The 24,184-nt window shown below is 55.0% G+C and overlaps 1 protein-coding gene and 1 long non-coding RNA gene across 9 annotated transcripts; both read right to left on the bottom strand.

The window, feature by feature from the left end:
• Positions 1 to 11,280: 11,280 nt before the first annotated feature.
• LOC119868252 lies at positions 11,281 to 13,140 on the bottom strand. Its single transcript, XR_005386036.1, has 3 exons — positions 13,018 to 13,140; positions 12,013 to 12,672; positions 11,281 to 11,770 (listed from the first exon to the last, which is right to left on the bottom strand). It is a non-coding gene; the product is annotated as an uncharacterized LOC119868252 (long non-coding RNA).
• Positions 13,141 to 19,162: 6,022 nt separating this feature from the next.
• On the bottom strand, positions 19,163 to 23,844 carry TMEM187 (transmembrane protein 187). 8 transcript variants are annotated; one of them, XM_038588693.1, is made up of 3 exons: positions 23,689 to 23,837; positions 22,134 to 22,248; positions 19,163 to 20,317 (listed from the first exon to the last, which is right to left on the bottom strand). In XM_038588693.1, exon 3 carries the CDS (start codon positions 20,100 to 20,102, stop codon positions 19,302 to 19,304), a length of 801 nt encoding a protein of 266 aa, XP_038444621.1. In that variant the 5' UTR covers positions 20,103 to 20,317; positions 22,134 to 22,248; positions 23,689 to 23,837; the 3' UTR covers positions 19,163 to 19,301. The 8 variants fall into 8 exon arrangements, with proteins under 8 accessions (XP_038444621.1, XP_038444622.1, XP_038444623.1 ...); XM_038588694.1 differs by having other exon boundaries at positions 22,134 to 22,304; positions 23,689 to 23,802; XM_038588695.1 differs by lacking the exon at positions 23,689 to 23,837 and adding an exon at positions 23,663 to 23,681.
• Positions 23,845 to 24,184: the final 340 nt, after the last annotated feature.

The raw sequence follows: 24,184 nt of genomic DNA, 5'->3' as shown, positions 1-24,184 counted from the left end.
AGGCTTCAAAAGGCTTTTCCCAGTTCAAGATCATTTTGAAAGGTCATCCGTGTTTTGTTATGAGTTTATCTTTTAACGTTTAAATGTTTTAGGTAAAAGACTAACGTTGAAAAAAAAAAAAAGACCAACGTTGATCCGATACACAGAGAATTGTACCCAACGAACAGAGAATACACGCTTTTCAAGCATACGCATAACAGTCGGAAAAATACCACGCTGTTTGCCACCGAGAAAATGTTACCCGATTCCAAGATATGGAAATGCGACATGTCACCGACTGCAATGCAAAGAAATTAGGATGAACCGGGAAAAGATAGTACCTCCTTCCTGCGGAATCTCCAACTGGAAATTTTTTTAAAAATATTTTATTTACTTTAAGTAGGCTCTGCATCCAGTGGGGATGCTCAAACTCACAACCTCGAGGTGAAGAGTGGCATGCTCTTCCCACTCAGGCAACCAGGCACCCCTTCAACTGGAACTTTTAAAACATCCTTGTAAATAAAGTTTGGGTTGAGGAAGAAATTCAAATAAGGGATCCCTGGGTGGCGCAGCGGTTGAGCACATGCCTTCGGCCCAGGGCGTGATCCTGGGGACCCGGGTTACGTGCACGGAGCCTGCTTCTCCCTCTGCCAGTGTCTCTGCCTCTCTCTCTGTGTCTCTCATGAATAAATAAATAAAATCTTAAAAAAATAAAAATAAAAAATAAAAAAATAAAGGGCCAGACAGGCACAACCCATGGTCGAGTTAAATAAATGGTTCTCGGCTTGCAGAGAGGCAGTGACTCCAGGTGGCGAGCCCGGGAAGCCTCGAGTGTTAGAAGAACCGACTCTTCCGACACCCGGAGGCCCTGCCCTGGCTTTGGACCTTACTCTGCATCTTTGGCTAATTAACTTGGGAACCAAACACAACCGACTTTGAGGACGTATATGGTGTCTTTCTACCTTGTGCGCAGCCACCAGAGCCACCAGAGCCATCAGAGGTCATAAAGGGGGTCCCCGCCTCATTTTCCGGTTGTACCTATTGGCCATGGGGCCCCTGAAATGACCACCGGAAAAACCTGTTGATCAAGCCAGGCTGAGTTTCTCGGACTCTCTGCAATGAGGAAGAACACCGCCTCGACAGAGGGAAGGACAAGAAACGCTCAGAGCCGTAGAGTCCGGGGTTATGACATCATCACAGTGGCTTGGTGGACGCAGCCTAGAGCATGAGTCAGCAGGCGCTCCAGAAGCGTTGGGCCGCAGGCTTATCTTCCGGGAATGAGCGTGTCCTGGCGCCAGAAGCCAGTTTACTTTGCTCTCACCCATTTTGACGACGGCATGAGAAGGGACACCTGTCCTGGACGTGTTCCTCACGGGGACAGGAAGCCACGTCTGCTGCCACCGTGGTTTAACACAGGCCTAGGAGAGGATGGTGGTTTCAGATCTCTCAACTGAGCCCCCTGGGCCAGTGCTGGCTCCCGCTCCCCTAGAGGCCAAGCAAAATCAAGCTTCTTGGAAGTGTGAGGTCAAGGGTGGGGTGTCTCTAATTAGGGCTGTTGGGCCTGGTTTAAGGTGGCAGCTTCCATGAGCGCACGTGATGGGCACTGGGAGAAGCTGTCCCAGATGGGTGGACGCTTCAAGGCACGGGCCCTCTGAAAACCCCACTGGGCGAGCCCGTGTTCTCCTGTGGGACGCCAGGGTATTACCCTGATGAGGGCTAGTTGAATAATTTCATGTTTGGATAAATGGATTTTGGGGAAGTTCCTGAAATAAACAATCAAGTTATTTTCAACTTCCTCTTCCCAGACGAGAATTTCCTGGCCTGGTGAAGGCATGTGAGTACTGGGAGACCAGAGGCTGGGTGATCATCTACGGTTTCAGTTCTCGGCCGGGTAGCTCACATTCTGAGGTCAAAAGCTGCTGCGTTTGGGGGGGCACCTCTGCTTGGAGCTAGCTGAGGGGTGTAACGGAGCAGAACTGGCCCTCCCGACACCACCAGCTGTCACACGCGCGTCCTGACAATGAGGGGCGTCAGCTGGTGTGACTTTGAGGGGAGTGAACGGGGAGCTTGCCCCCTGCTCGAGTCCCCCTGACTCATGCAGGCGTGGGAGAGCTCCCAGGGCCAGGGGGCTGCAGCCATCAGCGGCCCCGGAGGGCCCAGCCCCCGTTTGGCAGGAGGTGGTGGGTTTCAAGTGCTTGTCTCGCCGGCTCCTACCCACGAGGATCCCCTACTGAAGGGCCACCAGCAGCAAGGACTGTGGGGTAGGCAGGGCCGAGGGGTGAGGCAGGGGAGTGCTTTGCACTGGGTACAAGGGTCATGTTTGAAAACAAACACCAAAAAAAAAAAAAAAAAAAAAAAAAAAAGAACACCACTGCAATTAAGAACCAGAATGAGAATAACTACAGGATCCTGAAAAGCAGTGGATGTGGCCTCTGTTATCTTAGGAGGGATCATAACCGAAGGGAGGGGCAATTAATCGCCGGTAAAACTTAAATCATCACATGTGTCTGCTTCTACAGAGTTGAGAGTCCTCCCAAGACTGGGTAAAGGGGCCAACCCGGTGCCACCATCCCACAACCCTGGAGAGCAAGTGGGGCCCAGTCTCAAGTTAGGCCCAGTGGAGAGATGGGAGCCCAGGCTGGCAAGATGGTTCTAGCACATGGGACCACGGGACCCTGCCCTGGCTGATAAGGGGCGCCCGCCGGGCTCAGTGCCACCACAGTCAGAGCTGGGGCAGGGGACGAGCCCCTTCCACGGGGTCACCGACTGACATCTCACCCAATGGCACTTGATCACATACAAACCTCAGCTCTCTTGCGTACTGGTTGGTTTTTCTCGTTGGTGGTGTTGCTACAGGAAATGGGTACAGAATGGGGTCCTCCGCTACATTTTCTAACTTTTTTTAAAGAATTTATTTATTTATTCATGAGACACACAGAGAGAGAGAGAGAGAGAGGCAGAGACCCAGGCAGAGGGAGAAGAGGCCCCATGCAGGGAGCCCGACGCGGGACTCGATCCCAGGACCCCGGGGTCACGCCCTGAGCCGAAGGCAGGCGCTCAACCGCGGAGCCACCCAGGGGCCCCAAAATATATATTCCTGAAAAAAATATGGCTGGGACGCCTGGGTGGCTCCGTGGTTGAGCATCTGCCTTCGGCTCAGGGCATGACCCCGGGGTCCTGGGATCGAGTCCCACATCGGCCTCCCCGCAGGGAGCCTGCTTCTCCCTCTGCCTGGGTCTCTGCCTCTTTCTCTCTCTGTGTCTCTCATGAGTAAATAAATAAAATCTTTACAAAATATATGGTTGGAGTAAATATTTCCCGTCCCACTTGCTCTTCTAGAACATTTCCACCCCCCCCCCACCAGGAGGTGGAGTCTCCTTGACCCTGGGCGGGCCTCTCCGTGCCTTGGCTACATGGAGTCTGGCCAAAGGGACACTAGTGACTTCCAAGGCCGGATCCTCTCACGGGCCGCTCTCCCTTGGAGGGGAACACGGTGCTGTGAGGAAGGCCACATGGAAAGGCGCATGTGCCCCCCACCTTGAGCCCCGGCTGAGCGCCGGCCGACATCCAGCACTTCTTGGCGACGGCAGCTGCGGCCCTCTGGGAGCTGGGCCCGGCTGTGCCACCCACGGCAACAGGAGCCCTGCTCACTCTGTACATTCGCAAGCGTAACAAAGACTTGGCGTTGTTTTAAGCCGCTGTTTGGGGGGGATTGTTGCAGCAATAGTCACATCACTGATTCCTACATTGTTAAGAGAAGCGAATTTCATCAAATACCTTTTTCTTCTGCTTTGTTATTGGGAGAAAATATGCATGTAAAATTGCCTACTTGCACCATGTGGAGCTGTACGGGTCAGCGGCATTGAAGTTCGGGTCATTCACCTGGTCGCGTGACCATCCCCACCATCCATTCCCTCAATGCTTGCATCTTCCCAAACTGAAATCTGGCCCCATTAGACATCTGCTCCCCACCCCCGGCCCCCGCCCCAGCCGGGCACCCACCGTCCTAGGTTGCCTACTGCAGGCACCTCACAGAATGCAAGCGCACACTGCGCGTCCTTCGGTATCTTGGCTTCTTTCACTTAGTACGTTTTCGAGGCTCATCCCTGTTGAAACGTGTATCAGAATTCTATTCCTTTTTGGGGGCCCTTGTTGGCTCAGTCCGTAGAGCACATGACTCTTGATCTCCGGCTTGGGAGTTCGAGCCCCACATTGGGTGTAGAGATTACTTTAAAATAAAATCTAAAAAAATAATAATAATAAAATAAAATCTAAAAAATAAAAAATAAAATAAAATAAATAAATAAAATAAAATAAAATAAAATAAAATAAAATAAAATCTAGGGGATCCCTGGGTGGCTCAGTGGTTGAGTGCCCGCCTTCGGCCCAGGGCGTGATCCTGGAGTCCCGGGATTGAGTCCCACGTCGGGCTCCCTGTGTGGATCCCACTTCTCCCTCTGCCTGGGTCCTTGCTTCTCTCTCTCTCTCTCATGAATAAATAAATAAAATCTTAAAAAAATATGAAATCTATCAGGGGATGCCTGGGTGGCTCAGCAGTTGAGTGTCTGCCTTCGGCTCATGGTGTGGTCCCAGAGTCCCAGGATGGAGTCCCACATCGGGCTCCCCGCAGGGAGCCTACTTCTCCCTCTGCCTGGGTCTCTCATGAATAAATAAATAAAATATTTTTAAAAAATAAAATAAAAATAAAATCTATCTAGTTAAAAAGCCTTATTTATTTATTTATTTATTTATTTATTTATTTATTTATTTGAAAGCGAGACAGAGAAGGGGGAGGAGCAGAGGGAGAGGGAAAGGGAAAATCTCGAGCAGACCCCTGGCTACGCATGGAGCCTGACGGAGGGCTCAATCCCAGGACCCTGAGATCAGGACCCGAACTGAAATCAGGAAAAGCATCCCCAAGATAAAGTCTTTTTTTAAAAAGGGAATTTTATTCCCTTTTAAGGCTGAATCACATTCCATTGTCTGTCTCTATCCCATTTTGTTTATCTATTCATCAGTTGATGGACACTTGGGTGGCTTCCACCTCTCGGCAGCTGTGAGTCACGCTGCTGCGAACACTGCTGTCTAAGTCTCTGTCCCAGGCCCTGCCTGCAACTCGTTCCAATCTACACCCCGAAGTGGAATTGCTTCAAATACCTTTGACATCTCCTGATGTCATGTTTTCCTCCTCCGACACATTAATATTACTAATGATAGTAACATCATGCCTCATTGAATCATCCGGGCACTGTCGGAGTGAACTCTGATTGTGCTTGCTCGCTCGCTTGCAATCGTGCCCTTTTATCATTTTTAGAAGTGTCCTTCTGGGGCAGCCCGGGTGGCTCAGCGGTTCAGCGCCCGCCTTCGGCCCAGGGCGTGATCCTGGGGTCCCGGGATCGAGTCCTGCATCGGGCTCCCTGCATGGGGCCTGCTTCTCCCTCTGCCTGGGCCTCTGCCTCTCTCTCTCTGTCTCTGTGTCTCTCATGAATAAATAAATTTAAAAATCTTTTTTTAATTTAAAAATCTGGGGATCCCTGGGTGGCGCAGCGGTTTGGCGCCTGCCTTTGGCCCAGGGTGCGATCCTGGAGACCCGGGATCGAATCCCACATCAGGCTCCCGGTGCATGGAGCCTGCTTCTCCCTCTGCCTGTTGTGTCTCTGCCTCTCTCTCTCTCTCTCTCTCTCTCTCTGTATGACTATCATAAATAAATTTAAAAAAAAAATAAAAAAAAAATAAAAATCTTTAAAAAAATAAATAAATAAAAATAAAAATCTTAAAAAAAAGGAAGTGTCCTTCTGTAGATGATAAATTATCTGGGCATAGTTCAATACAGGGGAGCTACAGTGGTTATTTCTACTCTATAGGTGAAAGGGGAAGGTTCAGAGAGGTTAGGTGACCTGCTCAAGGCCACGCTGCTAAGTGCGCAGAATTTAGCCAGTTAAAATAAAGGTGCGTAGCAGGCCAAGTGTTACTTCTGCCTGGAGTAGTCCCTCTCCTCCCACCCACGACACAATCCCACGCTTGATATTTGCACGTGTGTGTGTGTGTGTGTGTTTATTAAATCCTCTCCTCTATTAGATCAGCAGCCCCAAGGGAGTCCGAACGAGGCTGGTCTTATTCATGACCGTACGGCAAGATATATTCATTTCTTAATCTGCTTTTGGATCATATTAACGAATATATTTTTTTTTAACGAATATTTTTATTTTCAAAACGTGCATCAATGCTCACGGGTGACAGTGATCTGCAGCTTTCTTTGTGGGGTCTGTGCAGGGGGCTGTTATCCTTGTCAGGTGTGGAAAGCAGTTTCCCTTATTCGGTCGGCCTGGACTCCTGGGACGAACCCACAGAGAGTAACTGTGGCTGCTGGTGTTCTGGGAGGGGAAGGCTCTTCTGGTTTCATAAAGCACATTTGGAAGCTTTTCTTTATTTTCTTTAATGCACTAGAACGACCTGTTTCTGAAGGGCCTGAGGCTGTTGCAGGGGTGGCTGTCTGGTGTCTCTCCCCTGTTTCCTCTCTGTTCAGCTGTTCTCTTTCTTCCAGGGTCAGTTTTGGCCACGCAGCTTCCCTGCTCTCCTGGCTGTCCCACGACGGAGTGGGAGTGAGCCTGAAAGCCCTGCGGCCCACGGGGCCTCCCCACCCCCAGCCAGGAAGCCTGGAGCGAGGGCGGCAGGGGCCCCACCCAGAGCCCGTGGCTCTCCCCTGGCTCAGGGCCACGGACCCAGAAGGCAGCTCGCCTCCAGTTACTGCGGATCCAGAGTGGGGAGCCCGCCCGAGGCCCCCGTGCTTCTCCCTGCGGGGCTCTCGGCCCCCCGGCCCTCTCCTTCTCTGCTGTCCTTGCCTCCGGCCCTCCCCACTAGGGCGGACAGAGAGGAAGAGATGCCCGACCTCCTCATCAGTCAAGGGGACATGCAAGAGAAAAGCAGGGGACAGTGACACACACACAGACACAGACACACACACACACCCCAGAATGATTCCAGTAAAAAGACTGGTCATACTAAGTATCGGTGAGGACCTGGAGCCAGGGGAAGGGTAAATTGAGACAGTCACTACGGATACCACGGATAACTGTTGGGAAGTTTCTCTTTTTTTGCTTTTTTCTTATTTTTTTTAAGATTTTATTTATTTATTCATCAGAGAGAGAGAGGCAGAGACACAGGCAGAGGGAGAAGCAGGCTCCCTGTGGGGAACCGGGTGTGGGACTCAACCCCAGGACCCCGGGATCATGCCCTGAGCCACCCAGGTGTCCCAATAAAATCTTTTTATTTTATTTATTTTTTAAAATATTTTATTTATTATGAGACACAGAGAGAGGCAGAGACACAGGCAGAGGGAGAAGCAGGCTCCATGCAGGGAGCCCGATGCAGGACTCGATCCCAGGTCTCCAGGATCACGCCCTGGGCCCAAGGCAGCTCTAAATCGCAGAGCCACCAGGGCTGCCCTCTTTTCTTTTCTTTTCTTTTCTTTTCTTTTCTTTTCTTTTCTTTTCTTTTCTTTTCTTTTCTTCTTTTCTTTTCTTTCTTTTCTTTTCTTTTCTTCTTTTCTTTTCTTTTCTTTCTTTTCTTTTCTTTTTTTCTTTTCTTCTTTCCTTTCCTTTCCTTTCTTTCTTTCTTTCCTTTCCTTTCTTCTTTCTTTCTTTCTTTCTTTCTTTCTTTCTTTCTTTCTTTCTTTCTTTCTTTCTTTTTCTTTCTTTCTTTCCTTCAGACCTAGAAGTTTATTGAATAGACCACAGAGGAGCAGAGGGCAGGACAGCAGAGCAGGGGCTCTCTGTTGCTTGGCAGTTTCTTACGATCTTGACCTTCACCCCAAGCAAGCAATTCCACTTCAAATTTTTATACCAAAAAAAGAATGGAAGCATATGTCCACACAAAGACGTGTGCGTAAGTGTCCGGAGCACTTGGAAACAACCCAAATGCCCAACAAAAGGAACAAATCCACAGAACTGCCCAGTACCCACACTGATGTGGGCCGGGTGGATCTGAGAACCCAGTCAGGGGCCCTAAGACCAGCCAGGAGGGTCCTCGGCTTTACGCAGGATAGAAACCCAATGCGAGCCAAGAGAAAGTGAGGGTAGAGTTCATTGAAGACCTAAGAGAGGGGGTTGGGGGTGACTGGGTGACGGGCACTGAGGGGGGCACTTGACGGGATGAGCACTGGGTGTTATTCTGTATGTTGGCAAATTGAACACCAATAAAAAGTAAATTTATTATTTAAAAAAATAAAATGATTATTACTAAAAAAAAAAAAAAAGACCTAAGAGAGTCTAGATACAGGTAGTGTCCAGGAGACTCAGAAAGGAAAAGGGAATGAGTCTCATGCTTGCTTGGGGCCGGGATTTTTATTGAGGACGGTAGGCTGGAGCACGGGTCTTTGCAGTAATCAGGGAACAAAGAGGAGTGTTTAGGTGTCCTCCTTAAGTCTCGTACGCACTGGAGCCAGGGGTCTTGATGACTCGGTGGGCTTGGAGAACGTTCTCGACAGCCCTGCCCAGTCCCCCCTTACGCGCTATCCGTTGCACTGGAAGACTCCAAAACATCACCACCTCCTTGACCTTCACAAGGAAGACATAGACTATCTGTTCCGTAAAGCGTGTGTGAGGGGCAGGTATAGGTCCTAGCAAGAACAGGAGCAGGAAAACCAGCGGGAAAGGCAGTTTTTCATGGGGTCCCTTTAGTTTCCCTGTGTCAATACGGTGGAATGACACTCGGTGATAGAAAGGAATGTACGTGCTGTTATGAGTATGACGGTCGCTCGGGACACGCTGCCATTTCTGTGAAGTTCCAGAACATGCAAAACCAATCTGTAGGGGATCCCTGGGGGGCTCAGCGGTTTGGCGCCTGCCTTCGGCCCAGGGCGCGATCCTGGAGACCTGGGATCAAATCCCGCGTTGGGCTCCCTGCATGGAGCCTGCTTCTCCCTCTTCCTGTCTCTCTCTCTCTCTCTATCATGAATAAATAAATAAATCTTAAAAAAAAAAACAAAAACCAATCTGTAGTGATGGAGGTCACCCTAGTGTTTACCGTCGGGGGTTGGTTTGATGGGGCCTTCAGTGTGCATATGTGGAGAGTTCCGGTCGTCCCCCTAATATGCTCATAGAAAGAATTTCTGTCAGCTTCTAAGGCCGTAGGACTCACTTGACGCGCCATCAGCCTCCAGTGTCATTATGTACTTGTTCCTATTAAGGTGGTTCTAAGAATCTTAAAATTCTCATCACGACTTTTAAAACTTTGCCATGTATGGCAATTGCATGTGCGCATGCTATGCGCCTCCGACCTAATTGCGCTGAGCTCCAAGAATGTGGTCTAACACCAAGTCTTTCTTTTATGTTTTTTTTTTTAAGATTTGATTTATTTATTCATGAGAGACATAGGGGGAGAGGCAGAGACACAGGCAGAGGGAGAAGCAGGCTCCCTGCGGGGAGCCCGATGCAGGACTCGATCCCGGGACACCCCCCCACGCCCCAGGCGTCCCGGTCTAACACCAAGTCTTCAAACTTACTTGCTTCTTGCTTTGTGGCCACGATGCTATTCTTGGGTTTCAATGCCACTCGTGGATGTGGGGGGACGTGGGAGGCCGCCTGCCCGTCAGAGCGCCCTGAGTCACAGGCTTGTTCACATTTGCTGCAACTCCACAGAGCTCTTGTCTCCTTGACCCGCACACCTTTGAGGGAAGCCCATAGAAACTTCCATCTGGGATGCTACATCTGTCTACTTCTCCCTGGAGTCCTGTCAATTTTTGCTTTGTGTGTTTTGAAAGTATGTTAACGGGATCCCTAAAATGTTCTTGCAGCGCATTTTATCCCATAGCTGTGCCAGCTCTCTGGGTTAGCAGGCGCCGAGGTAGATCTTCTTTCTCACTCGTCCGCGTGTAATCTTGCACAGTCATGTTGTAGGTGTGTCTCGAGTAAACAGCATATGCCTGGACATCATGGTTTTGATACAGTCTGACAATGTCTGACAGTGTCCCCGTCTGAAGTCCCCTCAGAGGTGACATCTGTTGTAAGTGGTGGCTGTGGCTCAGTCCCTTGGGGGCGTCACAGGCTCGGCTCCTCTACCTGTTTGGGATGTGCCATATAAGCAACAATCATCTGGGAAAACAGCCCATCCCAATGCAGAGATGAGTTTCATGGGGAAACATCTCTGACTAACTCGCCCGGCCAGGGCAGGGTTGTCTCCAGTGGAAGCGACGTTGGAGGACTCCCGTGTCCACTCCTGGCCCCCAGCTCTTGCTAGGGCACCTACTGTGGAGGTTCTGATTAGAGGCTTTGGAAATTTCAGAATGAGGGGCACCCGGGGGGCTCAGCAGTTGAGCATCTGCCTTTGGCTCAGGTCGTGACCTCGGGGTCCCGGGATCGAGTCCCACGTCGGGCTCCCTGCATGGAGCCTGCTTCTCCCTCTGCCTGAGTCTCTGCCTCTCTCTCTGTGTGTCTCATGAATAAATAAATAAAATCTTAAAATTAAAAAAAAAACTCAGATAGTGTTTTCAAAGCTTCACACCCACTAGAATGGCCATAATGAAGCAATAGTAACAAAAGCCGGGACGGAATGGCCTTGGTGGCTGGTAGGAAGCTAAATGGGCTGCGCCTGTTGGAGACAGTGTGACGGCTGGGACTTCCACTCGCAGCCAGACACCAAGGGAAGGGACAACTTCTGTGCTCAAAGACATGTATCCAGAAAGGTTCAAGCCGCGTTCCTCCTAAGAGCCAAGAGGTGGAAACAGTGTGTCTGACGAGCAGATAAGTGAAAGTGGCCTGTGCACGTACTGGGGTACGATAGGGCCCTACGGCCAGGGGAATAGGGACGCGCTACAGAAGGAACAGACCTCGCGCCCACGCTGGGTGAAGGGAGCCTGACTCCAAACACACTGAGCGGTCCCGTTCCTATCAGGTGTCCGTGACCGGCAAGTGCACAGGCGCAGAGCGCAGCTGAGCGGTGTCACGGGTGGGGGGGAGGGAACGAGGAGTGACCGCTCATGGGTCCTGGGATTCTTTTCAGGATGGTGACAACGTTCTGGAATGAGACAGTGGTGACCGTTGTACAACCCTGTGACTATACTAAAAGCCATTGAACCGTACCCTTTAAAAAGGCGAATGGGGGGCACCAGGGTGGCTCAGCGGTTGAGTGTCTGCCTTTGGCTCAGGGCGTGATCCTGGGGTCCCGGGATCAAGTCCCGCGTCAGGCTCCCTGCATGGAGCTTGCTTCTCCCCCTGCCTGTGTCTCTGCCTCTCTCTCTCTCTCTCTCTCTCTGTCTATCATGAATAAATAAATAAATCTTTAAAAAAAAAATAAAGCCCCGGAGCAAAGCCCACCTGGACTACTTCCCACCTCCAGGAACTTGACGGTCCTTCGACGTCTGTAACTCACCTTCCTGGACAGTAAGCCCTTGATTCAGAGCTGTTAGCTCCGCCGGTCGGACCCCTGTCTCCCGTCCCGGGGCAGCCGCAGCGGTGCCGCAGCGTGTGCCGGGCTGATGGCGTGGTCGCCTCGCCAGGTGTAGACGCTGCCTAAGGGCCTGCAAGCCCGCGGCCGCACAGGAGCGGCAGGTGAGGCACACAGAGCTCACAGAGCCCACCCACACTCGTGAAAGGCAAAAATCAACACTGATTTTTTTAAATGTGGTTAGGGGGCGTCTGGGGGGCTCGTCGGTTGAGCGTCTGGCTCCTGGTTTCGGCTCAGGTCACCATCTCAGGGTCCTAGGATCGAGCCCCGCATCGGGCTCCGGGCCGGTCGTGCAGCCTGCTGGAGGCTCTCCCCTCCTCGACTCCCCCACGCAACGCTCACTCTGTGTCTAAAATAAAAATGTGGTTAAACCCCGAGGACCTCAAATTCACCATGTTAACCATGTGCACGGCGCGGTGGCACCAAGAGGGTCCCTATTTTGTGCAGCCGCCCCTGCCACCCTGCCCCGGCACCTTTCGGACGTCCCCACTGAAACCCTGTCCCGTGAGACACGGACGCCCCCTCCGCCCCCCCCACCAGCGCGCCCACCGTCCCACGTCCCGTCCCTCCGAATCCGACTGCTCCGGGCACCTCGTAGACGCGGACTCCCGCGCATCTGTCCTTTTGTGTCTGGCTTCTCAGGCTCAGCAGGATGTCTCCCGCGTTCACGCGTGTCGTGTCGTAGCAGGTGTCTGAAAGTCCTCCCTCTGGGGGACCGCACGGCGTGCCATTGCACCGCCGGCCACATCGGGCTTATCCCCCCGTGCCCCCGGGGCCCTGGGGCTGCTCCTGCCTTTTGGTTTCTGTGAATTGGACTGCACTGCGTGGAGCATGAACACGAGTGTGCAAGCCTCTCTTCAACCCCCCACTTTCTCTTTTTTTGGGGAGACACCTAGAAGTGCCATTGCCGGCTCCTATGCTAGGTTTCATTGACGCAGGCAGCCTCAATTTTAAGCCGGGAGAGGCAACCAAGAAGGAAATGACATTCCAGGCCCCCCCGCGTTAGATCGGCCCACGGTAAGGCCTCTGACAGCACCCCGTGCGGGTGTGGACGGGGAGCGGCGGGACCTGTGCGGGGCAGTCATTCCAGCAACCTCTTCGGCGATGGATTTGGCTCCTCCGAGTCACGCGCGGCTTGCGAAGGGCTTGCACGTGAGAAGAGAGGCGTGGACGTGGCACCAGAGGAGGAACCCCCTGGGTGGGCACCCCGGGAGCCCCGGGGGGAGCCTGCCGGCGATCCACATCTGCAGCCTGCGAGAGAAGGGGTGTGGACCATGCGGTGCGTGTGTAGACAGTTGCAAACATCGCCAGTGCGCGGCCCCAGACACGGGAAGGGGCCAGGGCACGTGGGGAGCAGCCTGGATGGGGGTCACCTGCGGGGCAGGAAGGCAGGCCTGGGGCTCCAACCGAATCGGCCAGGTTTCATGTCTTTTTAAAAAAATATTGTAGTTATTTATTCATGAGAGACACAGAGAGAGAGAGAGAGAGAGGCAGAGACCCAGGCAGAGGGAGAAGCAGGCCCCTCGCAGGGAGCCCGACGCGGGACTTGATCCCAGGACCCCAAGATCACGCCCTGGGCCGAAGGGAGACACTCACCCGCGGAGCCCCCCAGGCGCCCCACGGTTTCGTGGTGTCGGGGCAGAGGGCTGAGCTGGCCGGGGCGCAGGCCGCCCACACGCCGTGGCGGAGGCCCCGGTGGAAGTCAGGCGGGGCCCAGAAAGAAGACACAGAAGTAAAACCAGAAGTCAGCGATTCTGAAGAGAAACAGAGGGCAAAGATCAAAGCGAGGGGCAGGAAGTGGAAGAAAAGACTAGAAAAACACGACCACGGGTGAAGGACCTGCCATGCGACCGTGGCCCGGGCCGCAAACTGAGCAGGCCCTGGAAGTCAGGCGGCCGGTGGAAAGGCAGCGGGCCCAGGGCCGCCGGGGGTGGGGGTGGGGTGGGGGGAGCACACCGCCTCTGGGCACCGGGCACGGGGGTTCCGGCAGGACCAGGGGCCCCGCCTCCACCGAGAGGCGGGGAGGTGCGCCCCAGCCACGTTGGTGTTTGGGGGCTCATAAACCGCCCGGTTCCGCTCATCCTAAGATTTCACCTGCTGGAGATCTCCCGGGGCAGGGGGCTGCTCTACCTGTTGGAAGGGCTGCGTCCCCCCAGGCTTCGCGGAAACCCCGGGCACAGAGCTTTGGGATCGCCTCGCCTCGACGGGACGTGACCCCAAGGAGCGCCGGCTGACTACTACCGTCCGGCAAACTGTCACGTAGACAAGAACAGCTGAACGGTGTTATTTCTAAATGTACTTTTTAAATTTTTTTTTTAAGATTTTTTAAATTTATTCAGAGAGAGAGGCAGAGACCCAGGCAGAGGGAGAAGCAGGCTCCATACAGGGAGCCTGATGCGGGACTCGATCCTGGGACTCCAGGATCATGCCCTGGGCCGAAGGCAGGTGCTAAAGCGCTGAGCCACCCAGGCGCCCCCGTTTTAAGGATTTTTTATTTATGATTACCGCTTTAAATGATTTTTGAGCGTACTCTCTATGCCCCACGTTGGGGAGATGACTTTCACGACCCTGAGATCAAGAGTCGCAGACTCCACCAACAGAGCCAGCCGGGCGCCCCTGCCTCTCCCGGTATTATAGGGCAGATTTTATACTGAAAAGGATCGGAAGCAGCTGTAGGAGATGTTAAGATTTGACAAAGCTGCCTGATGAGTAGACAGTAGGCACCTGGGAAAGCGTCCGAAGTGAGACCAGAAACAAAAGCTATGTAGAGAAACACAGCCGTGGACACGTAGAGGGCCATGGGAACCTCCAACCCCGTGACTTTGAAATATCCACAAAGTCCAAAGACAGATGATCAAGAAAACATATTCATCATCTGCACGCCAGGTGAACGGTTAATGTTTATAATATAAAACAGAGTTCCTACAAATCAAGAAGAAAAAAGATCAGGGCCTGATCCTGGAGACCTGGGATCGAGTCCCACGTCAGGCTCCCTGCGTGGAGCCTGCTTCTCCCTCTGCCTGGGTCTCTGCCTCTCTCTCTCTCCTCTCTGTGTATTCTGATGAATAAATAAATAAATAATCTTTAAAAAAAAGAAGAAGAAGAAAAAGATCAATAATGAGGAGGAACAGACCCAAACTTCCAACAGACAGAGGCCTGAGCCCTGGCTGCCTCCAGCCACACGGCTGACACGCGCTGAGCGGGGACGGAGCCAGGGCCCTGCGTGAGGGTGCGACGTCGGGGGAAGGCGCCCGGAGCAGCCCTGGCCACCGACACCTCATCACTCAAGCACGAAGGGGCCTGGGGCAGCATCTGCACCCAGCACGCAGGTGCAGGGGCGCGCGGCCCCGTGGCAGGGCCCCTGGAATCCTGACAGGCCTCCCAGGGGGCTAGTCCCCCCCCCCCAACATGCAACCTCACCCCAACAAGCCCGTGTTACCTCCACGGTCAGCAAAAGCACCCCAACTACTTTCACTGGGGGGCAAGTGCCCGGGCTGTGGGCTGGGAGGGCGAGGCCGCGGCGCCAGGGACAGGTGGGGGCGCAGCGGGCAGGACCCCGGGCAGGGGTGGGATGTGGGGTTTCTGGTGCAACTGTCGGCCAAGTCCAACTTCTAGAGTTTCCGTTTCTCTGAAACTCGGTGGGGGGGGGGGGCGGACAGCTCTGCAGATCCCTCCCAGCTTAGGGACCTCTGAACCGCTAGGGCCCAAAGCAGGGAGGGGGCCCCGCTGGTGCCCAGGGGCTTCTCGGGCTTCTCGGGCAGGGGCGGGCGGTGGTAAGACGGAGAAGCGAGCACACGGGGCGGGGAGGACATGAAAGTGCCGCAGGGCCCAGAGGGGGTGGGGGACGGGGTGGGGACGGGCGGGGGTGGCACCGCCACCAGCCTTCTTCCTCTAGCGCCTCCAACGTTGCTCGCACCCTGGAGCCCAGGGGCTGGGTGGGGGCGGTCAGCCCCGGAGGGGATGCAGGAAGCCGCGTGGCCCATGCTGGTCACACTTTGAGGAAACAGGGGGCAGGGAGAGAAGGTTCTGGGCCTCCGGGTTCGGTTGGGTTAGCTGATTGAGCAAATAAAAGTGTCTTTTTTGAGTGCACCCAGTTAAATCTGAATTTATTTATTTATTTTAAAGATTTTATTTATTTATCCAAGAGAGACAGAGACAGAGAGAGAGAGAGAGAGGCAGAGACCCAGGCAGGGGGAGAAGCAGGCTCCATGCAGGAGCTGGACGTGGGACTCGATCCCGGGTCCCCAGGATCACGCCCTGGGCCGAAGGCGGTGCTGAGCCGCTGAGCCGCCTGGGCTGCCCTAAATCCGAATTTAAGATAAACAACGGAACAGTTTCTTTTTTCTTTTCTTTTCTTTTTTTTTAATGCAACAGTTTCTTAGTATAAGTGCGTCTGGTGGTATTTGGGACACGCTTCCTTCGTGGAGCTGCACTTTATCTGCCAACCCGGATGGGAGATGGGAGGACGGAGGGTCTGGCCTTCGGGAGGTCTCGCCCCCGCCCCGTGTGCCTTCCACAGCAGTGTACACTTCGGGTGCCGTCCACCCTGCCCAGGGGCTCCCCGGGCCCCGGCGCTCCCCCACCCCCACAGTGGCGTGCATACTTCTCCATGAAACCGTCCTGAGTCACCCTAATCTGAGCATGCCACCTGTTTCCTGTGGGGACCCAGCCTGACACAGGGGTGGAATGAAAACCAGAAGGTTCTCGAGCTTATTTATTCAGTATTGGTAAGAAATGAAATGAAGTCGAATGAAAAGTCATTGCTCAATGAACAAGGCCGGGCGGAACCCCAGCCGCCCTCAGGGGACCTACTCCTCGATGAGGCAGACAGCAGCTGCGACAGAAACAGCCCAAGGGGGGAATCACCAGCTATTAGGTGGAGAGCCCACCCCGTGTAAGACCCCGGGGCCCTCTGCCTGCACCCCCATCCTCATCCCTAGCTGAGCCCCCCAAGCGGGTGAGTCTTCCCCTCGCTCCCGCCGGCCTCGCTGAGGTCAGGGTGGCCTCCCTACGGACACCCATAGCCTTTTTCCTCTTCTTTTTTTTTTTTTTAAACTTTTTTTAAATTTTTATTTATTTATGATAGTCACAGAGAGAGAGAGAGAGAGAGGCAGAGACACAGGCAGAGGGAGAAGCAGGCTCCATGCACCGGGAGCCTGACGTGGGATTCGATCCCGGGTCTCCAGGATCGCGCCCTGGGCCAAAGGCAGGCGCTAAACCACTGCGCCACCCAGGGATCCCCCTCTTCTTTTTTTTTAAAGGTTTTATTTATTCATTCACGATAGACAGAGAGAGAGAGAGAGAGAGAGAGAGAGAGAGAGAGGCAGAGACCCAGGCAGAGGGAGAAGCAGGCCCCATGCAGGGAGCCCGACGCGGGACTCGATCCAGGAACTCTGGGATCGTGCCCTGGGCCCAAGGCAGGCACCAAACCGCTGAGCCCCCCAGGGATCCCCTTTTCCTCTTCTGAAGCATGCGGAGACTTCAGAGCTGCTTCCCCGAGCAAATGCCGCCCTGCTCCTCACCCACTAGCATGCCTCGCCCCCGGGCCCCACACCCTGAGCCGGGCCACGCCATGCGCCCAGGCTTCGTGGGCCGGGCAGACGCTGCTTGGCTGCTGCCCAAGCGGAGGCGCGGCTCACGGGCCTTCCCCTGCGGGGTTCCTCAGGCGAGGCTTGGTTCACTCCCCACCCCCCTTGAGAGGTGCTCGGGTGGGGCAGGACGTCCAGTCCCAAAAGCTTCTCAACGCTCATGGCAACGGTCTGCGGGCCAACCTGCAGGCTCCAGGGGGAGGGGCCTCGGGGGACACGGAGCAGGTGCATGTGGGCAGCCCGTCCTGAGATGCCACTGGGCACAGACGGCGTCCTCCTTACCTCCGCCTTTGTCTTCCAAACTTTTTTTTAAAGGATATATATATTTTTAAGATTTTATTTATTTATTCATGAGAGAGAGAGGGAGAGAGACAGAGAGAGGCAGAGGGAGAAGCAGGACCCACGCAGGGAGCCCGACGTGGGACTCGATCCCCGGTCTCCAGGATCACACCCTGGGCCGAAGGCAGGCGCTAAACCGCTGAGGCACCGAGGGATCCCCCAAACCAGATGCCCTTCTGAAGACGGGATGGAAAGAGCGTGTAAGGGCGTAGTAACACGCGGGAAGAAGGAACATGGCGAGAAGAAGGAACACGGCGCGGGTGGCCCCCAGGGGTCTGTAGAGGGCAGAGATCCTCAGCATGTCTTCAGCCACGGCGTCACCCCTGCGCTTGCTGCTTCAAATATTGTCACCTGCATGGCAAGCACGGCAGGGGGTTTCAAGACGCCATCCGGACACCATGGCTCCTAAGGGCCTAGGGTTGGGGATCCCCGGGGGGCTCAGCGGTTTAGCATCTGCCTTGGGCCCAGGGCGTGATCCTGAAGACCCGGGATCGAGTCCCGCATCGGGCTCCCTGCATGGAGCCTGCTTCTCCCTCTGCCTGGGTCTCTGCCTCTCTCTCTCTCTCTCTCTCTCTCTCTCTCTCTCTCTCTCTCGGTGTCTCTCGTGAATAAATAAATAAAATCTTAAAAAAAAAAACAAAACCCTAAGGGCCTGGGGTGACAGGGAGGCAGGGCTTGCTCAGACCATGCTCTGGGTCTCTCTCCAATGGAAACAGCCACACGACGCTTCAGTGACCCCTGTCGCTAAGAACATCTCAGCCACCGCCTGGTTCTGGGGGCGACGTTCCGTTGAGAACTCATTCTTTAAATTTTTATTCTTTTATTTTTTTAAGATTTTATTTATTTATTCATGAGAGACACAGGCAGAGGGAGAAGCAGGTCCCCACGCAGGGAGCCCGACGTGGGACTCGATCCAGGGTCTCCAGGATCACGCCCTGGGCTGAAGGCGGCGCCAAACCGCTGAGCCACCTGGGCTGCCCCTAAACTTTTATTCTTTTAAAGATTTTTATTTATCCATTTGACAGAGAGAGAGCAAGAGAGCCGATGCAGGACTCAATCCCAGGGCCCTGAGACCATGACCCGAGCTGAAGGTAGACACTGAACCCCCTGAGCCACCCAGGCGCCCCTCTGTTGAGCATTCAACTTTTGACGTTTGTGTTTCCTTCATCTAGACCCACCGTGCCCTGCCCCACAAAGGAGCTGACGTGGTGTGGCTTCTTCTGCGTGACCTGCTGTCAGCTTGGCAGTCGCACTGTTGATTTCCCCATCAGTCTGCTCACCATGTGTCTGATGTGACTCGGTCTCCCTGAACCCACTCGCCTCTGGGGACGCCCGCTGGCATCCCCGCTGCCTGGCCTGGCATGCGGGCCAGAAGCTACCCTGCATAGTGGTCAGCAGCCCACGTGCGTGACCTACAGCCTGGAGCTATTGCGGGTCACCATTTCTCTCCAACTGTGACAGCGATAGATTTCTTGGGGGTCATTTGCCCCCAACATTTTATTTTGAAAAAATGTCAAACTACAGAAAAGTTACAAGATTAGTACAATGCCCCCCACATCCCCTGCACTTGGATACCTGCTCTAGGTCTTTGAAAGTTGCCGACAGCATAACATTTCACCCCTAAATATCGAAGCCCGTAACTTCGAGGGGAGGGACAGTCTTTCATGTAAGCCACATGTCTTTTTTTTTTTAAGAATTTTTATTTTATTTATTCATGAGAGACACAGAGAGGGGCCGAGACACATGCAGAGGGAGAAGCAGGCTCCACGCAGGGAGCCCGATAACTGGGTGCCCCTTTTCTTCTTCTTCTTCTTCTCCTTTTTCCTCCTCCTCCTCCTTCTTTTCCTTCTTCTTCTCCTTCGCCTTCTTCTTCCTCCTCCTCCTCCTCTTCCTTCTTCTCCTTCTCCTTCTTCTTTCTTTTGTTTTTCTTCTTTAGGTTTTCCTCTCCACACTTTAGTGCACCTTCCCCTCAGGAGGAAGTCTTTGGCCAGTGTTTAAATTTGTCAGAAACAAAAATGCAAAGTGGAACTGGAGCACGTCACAGACTTTGGACCAGAAGTGGCCCGTGAGCCGCTGGAAGGGGTACCAGCGCGCGAGCCGATGGTCACACAGCTTGAGGACCACGAAGCCCAAGCAGGAGAGCGTGCCCAGAGCCAAAGAGGTTCCTGAGGTGGCACTGCCATAGCGCCTGTGAGTACGCAGGGCCTGGCCCACGACAGCTATGATGTGGGCGCCCAGCGCGACCTCAAAGCCATAGGGGTGCAGCAAGGCGAGGCCGTAACTGCCCAGAGAGAGACACTCGATGGCAAGGAGCAACCAGGGCTCCCAACCCCTGTCGAGGGAGAGGCACCAGGCCACCGGCCATGCGAAGATGGGCAGGGTGAGCCACTGGTCAAGCACGGCGGCGTGGTGCAGCTGCGTCGCGATCCGCAGCCACTGAACCGGGCCGTAGACCAGGGCCATGCTGGCAAAGACGTCCTTCAGGTAACGAGCCCTCCACACCTCCACGGCGCGCCCCGGGGCCCTGGCACGTCTCCGTAGCCAGTACATCCCCAGGAGGACGTAGGCCACGTTAATGAGGGAGTTGAAGGGCATGGCCAGGAAGGCGGGGAGGCTGGCCACCGGCGCTTCGGCATAGTGCTCGTAGCCCACTTGGATGAAGATGCCATCGAACACCCCGGCGTAGACGGTGGCCGTGCAGAGGCAGCTGGCCACAGCGACATGCAAGAGGGCCTGCCTGGACTCGGGCTGCATGTGCAACCCCGGGTATGGCTCGAGGCGGCCACCACTGCTGGTTCAGAGCTGAGAGAAACCGCTGCTGCGAGCCAGCTTCTCCGGCAGGAAGACGTCCCCGTGATTTCCGATGCAGATGCCGCGGCCTTGCCCCAGGGCGGCGGACGCCCGCGAGAGAGACGTCGTGGTCCTGCTGATTGGCTGGCAAGAGTGGAAGAGCGCGCTGCCTTTTTCCTCTGTGGTTACCAAGAGAGTGTGGTTAGAAAGCAAAGCATCCTAAAGACAGGCCCCGTCTTCCCCCCCTCGGCCTCAGGAGCCGCCAACAGTTTTCATCAGAAGAAAACAGACGTAAGAGTGAAGCGATACCCACAGCGCGTTCACCTTCTGGAAGCTTCTAGAATCGTCTGTCCCCTAGGGGCTTCACGCCTCTCTCCCCTGCCAGCCTGCTCATTGCACTAGTCCCCTTAGAGCCACTGCTTTTGGAGACTCAGACCTTTCCTAGGTCTGTCGTTACACTGCAGAACGGGCTTTCCCGCCTCAGCGGCAGACAGAGGAGGGGCATCACCCCTCTGCTTCTCAGGTGCGAGGCCAGGCAGCGCAGGCAGCTGGTCCCCAGGCCTGCCACCTCGGCCAGCCCTCCTGCCCTCCCCTGAGGTGCCACACTGTCCCAAATCACCTTCTTTCCTTGGCCCACGACAGAACCTTCCATTTCCTGCAGCTACAGAAGCAGAAGGTGTGAAAGCGGCGTGCACTTATCATTCGCTGTCAACTGCTTTGGGACCAGCTGTGGTGTGAGTTGGCCTAGTGGCCGAGAAATGTGTCACCGTCGTAGAGAGAAAAGGTCCAATGCTCTGAAATTGGCTCAGAAGCCAAGGTGGTGCCAGGTGGGGACGAGAGGGACTGCGGCGCTCCAACTCCGGCTCCCGCCACCTACCGATCATGTGCCCTCGGGCCTCAACTGGTCTGGGCCTCAGTTTGCACACCCGGACGGCGGCGACGCCGCCAGTGCCTCCCAGTGGAGTCATCGTGTGGATTAAGTCAGTTCTCAGACGTGAAGACCACAGAGCAGTGTCTATTTTGGAGGCATTACAATGCCCATGTCCCCTCCTGCCACTTAGGCCTGGAAAGGGCAGGGCGGGCTCTGACTCTGCTCTACTTCCCCGGCGCTCAGCGGACCCCTGCTCAACTCCAGTCCAATCCAATCGAAGCTTCCACTGGCACATTACCATTTCGCTTCCCACGCGGGCCCTGGGCATCCCCCTATATCCTCTGGGGAGGGAGCGGCTGCGCCTCCCACGGCCGTTCCCATCATGCCTTGGGGGTCCACTGTGGAGGAGGGCCACAAGGCCCCGCATTTCCACCAGTGAACTAAAGCCCTAACCTCGACTCTGCATCTCACTGACCATAAGCCTCCATCGCAGCTTGTGGCACTGTCACACACCTCCCCCAACCCCCTCTCTAAGGAGTTTCCAGGTCCAGGGGGCTGCCCCTGCCCTGGGGTTCCCATTTCCAGGCTGGCCACTGTCAACGTGGTCTGCGCACAACAGCCCCCAGTATCGTCCTCAAGTATCTCCGACGGGTTCGTGCCAGGTCCCGCTCAACACGGTTCAGTGGCTGGCTCTCCACGCCATGCACGAGCACACCCCAATCTCTTGGCCACACATCAAAGTACCATCCCCAGGGAGCCCTGAAAGCTCCCTAGGCCCAGGCTGTCCTTCAGCTGCGATGAGACTCTGCAGTCGTCATTCCCTCCTGCCTCGGGTCGGCTAACACCTTGAACTTGGCTTCCCCATTGAGCTCCTGGCTCCAGCTGGGACACCTTACCTGCACGTATCTGGGGCCTGGCTCTGTGGCATGAAGTGCCGGGCCTTTGGGACCTCCTGTCTGCCAGCCAGTATGGATGGGAGCCGGGGACAGGAGTCAAACAGTGTCAACTTGATAGAGAAGGAGGGCAGGAAGGGCGTGGAGAGTGAGTCCTCTCTCTGGCTGTGGGGCAGAGTCCACCTGAGCCCTTGTGCAAGCTGAGAGTGACATGTTATGAAACCAACTCACCAAGTTCACCAAGAAGACCAGTCTGGGTACTTTCTGACCTAGCTCCTCCGTCTACCTGAAGTGCCACGATGCTTGTTATGTGACACTACAAGTTCTTCACAGATTTCCTCAGCACCTGGCACACGAAGGCCAAAGGCACAACAGCATTGGCTTGAAGTTTTGGGGGAAGTTCTGCAAAGCATGACAATCACCTGGCTCAGGGGTTCCTTAGAGTCTCCTGATTCCTGGGATCCCTGGGTGGCTCAGCGGTTTGGCACCTGCCTTTGGCCCAGGGCACGATCCTGGAGTCCCGGGATCGAGTCCTGTGTCCAGCTCCTGGCATGGAGCCTGCTTCTCCCTCCTCCTGTGTCTCTGCCTCTCTCTCTCTAGGTGTATCATAAATAAATAAACAAATCTTAAAAAAAGAGTTCCCTGATTCCTGCAGCTATATGCCTTTAAGCAGGAGTCACTGTCACCCATCACAGTGGTGGCTTCTTTCCTGTAGTGTTTATGACAATAGCAAGTCGTGTCCCCTTCCTGCACATGAGGGGATGCCAGCCCGAAGGGTGTAATGTGTGGCACCCCCAGTGGGTGAGGCCAATCTGGGCCACCTGGATACCTAAGAAGCCTGGAGCAACTGCAGTGATCCCTGAACTCTAGGGAGCGAATAGCTGAATTCGGGCAAGACCCTTGGAAACCAGCAGCTTTTCTTCTTTATTTTACCGGGGAGGGCCTTGGGGCCACAGAGGTGAGGTGGATGCCCAAGGTCATTTAGGGCGGTTGGTGGCACGGCTATTTATAGGAGAGGGCTCTTGTCCTTTGGCAGTCCTAGGTATCTTTGGCTTTTGTCAAAGAAATCCTTCCAAATACATAAAAACATAGAAGTACACCATAAACTTAGTACATGGAAAGGTGATACAAAAATGTCTTTGAGGGACACCTGGGTGGCTCAGTGGTTGAGCGAATGCCTTTGGCCCAGGGCGTGATCCTGGAGACCCTGGGATCGAGTCCCACATCGAGCTCCCTGCATGGAGCCTGCTTCTCCCTCTGCCTGGGTCTCTGCCTCTCTCTCTCTGTGTCTCTCATGAATAAATAAATAAAATGCTTTAAAACAAAAAACAAACAAAAAAACCCCCCAAAATGTCTTTGAACATGACTACGTAACATGCGCTGCTCGGAGAGCATCTCGGAAGAAGAGTAACTACAGCCTTTGCAAAGTAGCTACTCTGCCCTCCGGGCAGATCCTGCTACTTTGGTTATCTACAGCGCACCTGCAACAGTCAAGGATGTGTCACTTGCACTGGTAACAGTCACAAGGCTAACACGCTCTACTTTGAAGCCTACGGTGGTAATTGCGGGAAAGGCCACATTTTCATCAGCAGTTGGTGTAAAAAAAAAGGTACAATAAAGCTGAGCAAAAGTGGAAGAAAGCCGGGGTTGCGCCTGCAAGCTCCGAGACCCGGGCGCAGGCCGCCCGCAGGCGGCCCGAGGTGACAGCGCACGGAGGCGTCCCGCACGGCCTGGCCCGCGGGATCCGCGCGGGCACCCACCTCTCCAGGCGGCTGCGACAACTTACAGTATTGGCGCGAAAGGCCAGGGATCACCATCCGGGTACTTGCCTCTCTGTATCTGCTGGGGAAAATTCAAATCTCGGAAAAGGGCGGACCCGAAGGGCGGCCCCGCGCCTGCGCGCAGGGGCGGGACGCGGGTCTGGGAAGCAGGCGGGGCAGGGTGACGCGAGGTGACGCGAGGCGACGCGGAGCTCTCCCGCGCCCGCCTGCGCCGCCCGGGGACCGCCGGCCCGGCTGCCCGCCCTGCAGGCGGCGGCGCGGGGACCGGGGAGCGGCGCGGGCGCTCGGCCCGGCTCCCCTCGGCGCGCAGCGGACGGCGCCGCCGGCTCCCGGGGGCGGGGCCCGCGAGCCTGGGAGCCGGCGCGTCTCCGCCCCCCGCCCCGCCCCCGGCTCCCCCGCGGCGCGTCTCGGGCCGCCTCTCCCGCGGCCGCTGGGTGTGGGGACTGCGAAGGTGCCCGCCCCCGGGCCCGAGGCGCAGCGCATGTCTCCCGCCGGCCTCCC

This window comes from Canis lupus, chromosome X (assembly GCF_011100685.1).
Source record: "Canis lupus familiaris isolate Mischka breed German Shepherd chromosome X, alternate assembly UU_Cfam_GSD_1.0, whole genome shotgun sequence".
Taxonomy (NCBI): Eukaryota; Metazoa; Chordata; class Mammalia; order Carnivora; family Canidae; genus Canis; species Canis lupus.
This window is presented reverse-complemented; position numbering and strand designations above follow the sequence as displayed.

Coding starts and splice junctions, on each gene's coding strand:
- TMEM187 (XM_038588691.1), bottom strand. CDS start 20,102: ATGCAGCCCGAGTCCAGGCAGGCCCTCTTGCATGTCGCTGTGGCCAGC.